This window comes from Lynx rufus, unplaced genomic scaffold, assembly GCF_022079265.1.
Source record: "Lynx rufus isolate CCGP_SWC_20201006 ecotype Redwood Valley unplaced genomic scaffold, mLynRuf1.p SCAF_17, whole genome shotgun sequence".
Lineage (NCBI taxonomy): Eukaryota > Metazoa > Chordata > Mammalia > Carnivora > Felidae > Lynx > Lynx rufus.
Window position 1 is genome coordinate 33,158,969 of NW_025814831.1, and position 4,603 is coordinate 33,163,571.

A 4,603-nucleotide genomic window follows, 5' to 3' on the forward strand; every position below is an offset into this window, starting at 1 on the left:
CTCCCTTCTGCTTCCTGTGGCCAAAACCACTCCAAATGGAAAAAAGGTGGGGAGGAGGTGTCTCAAAATAACACCCATTAAACAGCGCTAACTGGTTCTAATGTGTATTATCTGGAACCAGGAAGTCCCCCAAATTTGCATTAAACACTGGTCACACATCTTCTGCTTGCCTCGAAACAATCTGAGTGCGCTTAGTTTTTCTTAAAAAGTAACATTAATAATTTGGATTAGGAACCATATTTCTACTCAATTAGTTACTATCAAGTTTGTATGTTCTCAGGGTTCCCTTGAGAAGCAAGCCAAGCTATTCCTTCATTCTACCCAGTGAAGGTGCTTAAAGATTAGTTTCTCAGTGGATATATGCTCCAAGTAAGTGTGTGTGTATTCACCTTCATATATATATACACACATATATATATGTATATATATGTATATATGTACACACACATGTATATATGTGTATATGTATACGTATACATATATGTGTGTACATATATATGTATATATACATGTATATATATGTGTGTATATATGTATATATATTTGCAATGATGAATATATATTTGGGATATGAATATATATTTGGGAATATATTTATTTGGGGGACTATGTATTTGGGGGAATATATATTCCCCCATATGTGTATATATATATATATATATATATATATATATACATCCATCTCTACCAAATATACATATATATTTATATTTCATATAGAAAATATATTTCATATATTTTTACATATGTATATATTTATATTTCATATATAAAAACATATTTCATATGTATATATAATTTCTCTTCCCCCTCTAAGCAAACAAACCAACATTGAATGTCCACTAGGAGGCGCTGAGGGCGTCGCCAGACCTGCGGTACCTTCCCGGTTGGAGAGGCAGCGAGGGATGCAGCAGCGATGGAACCCGGCTTCCTTTTTTAAAAGAATCAGCGTGAGGGAAGGGAGCAGCGCTGCGTTATTTTAGGGAGGCCTTGTCGCACTCCCCCTCCCGCGTGTAGGTAGCGTCTGGGATGTGTGCGGGCCCCATGGAGAGACGCTGGCGGTGGCTGCGGTGGCAGCTGGGGCTCCTACCGCGGCTGCAGCCGTTAGTAACCCGACCCCGCCGGCGCCGGGATTGAAGACGCGCAGGGGAGAGCGGCAAGCTGCGAACAAAAGCCCTCCGCGCGGGGCCGGAGCCCGGAACGTGTGGTGAGTGAACCGGCCGGGAGACCCGGGAGCAGCGGGCACTGGCGTGGCTGGGCAGACAGAGTCCCCGGAGCCCACCTCACTGAGATACCGTAGGGGGACCCGGAGGATATCCAGGGGCAGGTGTCCGAGCCTAGACTGGGGTGGATTGGTGCCTTTAGCACATTCAGACTTGGAGGGTATCGGGTGCATTTGAAAGGACCCAGGCGCCTTCCCCATCCCCAGCAAACACCCGCGGGGTGTGGGGGGTGGGGGCGGGCACAGCTCCTAGCAAGCCCTGCCCAAAAGGCAGAGCCAGGATCGAACACCCCTCCCGGGGAGGCCTTTTGTAATTGAGGCATTTCGCTTTGCCCTTCCATCAGCTCCGGACCCGGGTCTCCTTTGGCAGGGGGAAATCGTATGGTATATCTCATGTAAATTTATCATACAAATCACAGGGCTTCTGGGCCTAATCCCAAATAAACTTCTTCCCTAGGCAAATGGGGTCCTCGCAGCAATGAGCTCTGAGGATGAACAGGCCTCTTCTTTTTTTTTTTTTTTTTTTGTTCCTGCAAAGCTGCGTCCCCGGTCCCCGCCTAAACTGCAAACAAATACACTAATCCTCCCGGGAATCCTCCACTGCCTCCCTGGCCGGCCACTGCCTGCACCGCGATCTTTTCATTTTAACTTGCAGCAGGAAGGAGATGCATCCAGCGGGCCAGATGTCCTGGGGAGCCGGGCCCCAGGACCCTGCCCTGCACACCGGGGCTGACGGAGGTTGAGGCTTTTCTCCTTGCACCAGTACCCGCCCCCTCCCACCCCCCGCCTGGGTTTTCAGGACAGCGGTATTATGATTTACGTTCCCCGGGGCCTCTGAGCCTAATCCCAAAGCGGATTAAGTCGGGAGGGGGTGTATATGAATGGGGCAGACGGAACCGCTCTCATGTATTCCTCAGTGTCCCTACCTTGTCATCCGCAGAGACTCCACAAAAGGACAGGGCTCAGCCATGGTGGACCCTGTGCCGGAAGAGGAGAAGGAGGGAGCCGAGCCTGAGGGTTCGGGAGGGGGACGGCGCCGCCGCGTCCGTGCCCCCTGACGCCCAGGGCGCCCAGCAGCCCGCCGCCTCCTCGGCCTCGGCCTCGGCGGCGGCGCCCCGCAAGGCTGAAGTCCCGAGCGTAGCGGAAGAAGGCGGGCGGCGGGAGCAGTCTCCACTGCTGCATCTCGACCTCTTCAACTTCGACTGTCCCGAGGCCGAGGGCAGCCGCTACGTGCTGACCAGCCCTCGCTCGCTGGAGGCCTGCGCTCGCTGCGCCGTCAAGCCAGTGGAGCTGCTGCCAAGGGCCCTGGCCGACCTGGTGCGCGAGGCCCCGGGCCGCTCCATGAGAGTGGCCACCGGCCTGTACGAGGCCTACGAAGCGGAGCGACGTGCCAAGCTGCAGCAGTGCCGGGCCGAGCGCGAGCGCATCGTGCGCGAGGAGAAACGGCGCCTCTTCACGCCACTGGGCCAGGCGGCCGCCGCCGCCTCGGGCGCCAGCGCGGGCGGCAGCAGCAGCAGCTGCAGCAGCGCCAGCCTCCCGGCCTCGCCCGCGCCTCGTGCCGCCCGCAAGGCCTCCTCCAGCCCGTCCCCTGCTCGGACGCAACCTCCGCCCGCGGGTTCGCGGGCAGGTAGGAAGAGCCACTCGCTAGACTCGCTGTCCCGCCGGCGCGAGGGCGCCCTCAGCTCCGAGTCCGGCGCGTCGTCGTCGTCCTACAGCGGGGAGAGCCTGCGGGAGCTGCGCTGGCCTCCGCGGGCCTCGGCCAGGAACAGCTGCCCAGCGGGCTCCGCGTCCTCCGCCCCCAACCCTCTGGGCCGCCCATCTGCCCTGGCCCTGGTGCCGCTCACCGGCCGCAGCTTCAGCCTGGGCGACCTGAGCCACTCGCCGCAGACGGCTCAGCACGTGGAGCGCATAGTGCGCCAAGTGCGCGCCGAGCGGGGCCTGCGGGGAGTGCCGGAGCGCGACCGCAAGATCGCGGCGCTGATGCTGGCGCGCCACCAGGAGGAGCGCCTGCTGCTGGAGCAGCGCGCCGCGGCCCACGGCCAATGGGAGCAACAGCGCGTGCGCGCCGAGCAGCGGCGGGAACGCGAGGAGCGGGAGAAGCAGCGCGCGCTGGAGCAGGGCCGCCGGGCCTGGGCGGCGCAGGTGGAGGAGCGGCGCGGCCGCCGGGGGCGCGAGGAGCTCGAGGCGGCGCGACGACGGCAGCGGCAGTGCGAGCGCAGCGAGGAGCGGCGGCGGGAGCTGGCGGAGCGCCAGGGCCTGCTGCGGCGGGAGCGGGCGGAGCGCGCGGCCCGGGAGGATAGGCTGCGCAAGCTGCAGCAGGAACAGAACCTGAAGCAGCGGGAGGAGGGCCTGCAGGAAGGGCGCGAGCGGGCCGAACAGGCCCGCCGGGAGCGCGCCCAGCGCGCGGCCCGCACCAAGCAGCGGCAGGAGGGCCAGCTGCAGCGGGAGAAGCGGGAGCTGAGCCGGGCCGAGCGGGCGCGCCACGAGGCGCTGCTGCAAGGCCGGGCCCGGCAGGAGCGCGCGGAGCGAGAGGGGCCTGCGGAGCTCCCTGGAGGCCAGCTTGGGCCGCGCGCAGGAGAACTACGAGCAGCTGGTGGAGCAGCGCGCCCGCGAGCTGCGGGAGCGGGCCCGGCGGGAGGAGCTGCAGGGCCGGCGGGCTAAGGAGGCGGCCGAGCGCAAAGAGCGCGAGCACCAGGCGCACCTGGAGGCGCTGGCCCGGGCCGGAGAGCGGCGGTTGCAACACGCGGCGCAGGCAGCCGAGGAAGCGGTGCAGCAGAAGGCGCGGCGTGTGGGCCAGAGTCGGTTGGAAAAGGAGCGGGCCCAGCGCGCCAATAAGGAGAAGGTGGAGAGGGACGAAGACTGCCGCCGGCGGGAGCTACTGCAGGCCATCGGGCGCAAGCTAGAGCGCAGCGAGCAGCTGTCTCGCGAGCGGAGGAGCGCGCTGGAGAGCGCCCGCTCCACAGCCCGGGCCTCCTTCCACGTGCGGGAGAAGGTGCGCGAGGAAACCAACACGCGCTCCTTTGACCGCATGGTGCGGGAAGCCCAGCTGCACGCCAACCTGGACCGCAAATGACCGCCACCCCTGGCTGGCCAGCCTGCCACGCTCAGCCCTGGGCGGTCTCCCTTGGCCTTTATGACCAGACCGTGGAAGTCCCCCGTCGGGGCTCAGCACAGTGGCCTCGCCAGGCTTCCGATCAGAGAGGCATTGAGAGGACAGATAGGAGACCTGACAACCCCACCGCCTTTTTAAAAACGGACTTTGTTTGGAAATGACAGAGCACAATCTTTGACCACATCCACCCTTGGTGGCTCCCGCAGCTACCCTTGCCAAGCTTCCCCATGTGTCTCTGGGATTGGAATAGAAAAAGAGTTGGGGAGAAA

At 61.2% G+C, this 4,603-nt stretch overlaps 1 protein-coding gene across 1 annotated transcript; it reads left to right on the forward strand.

Annotated features, from left to right (window-relative positions):
* The first annotated feature begins 2,190 nt into the window (after positions 1–2,190).
* On the forward strand, positions 2,191–4,295 carry CCDC177 (coiled-coil domain containing 177). The gene is given in 3 exon segments (XM_047079768.1): positions 2,191–2,247; positions 2,249–3,754; positions 3,756–4,295. Coding segments are annotated over 3 exon segments (2,103 nt in total).
* Positions 4,296–4,603: the final 308 nt, after the last annotated feature.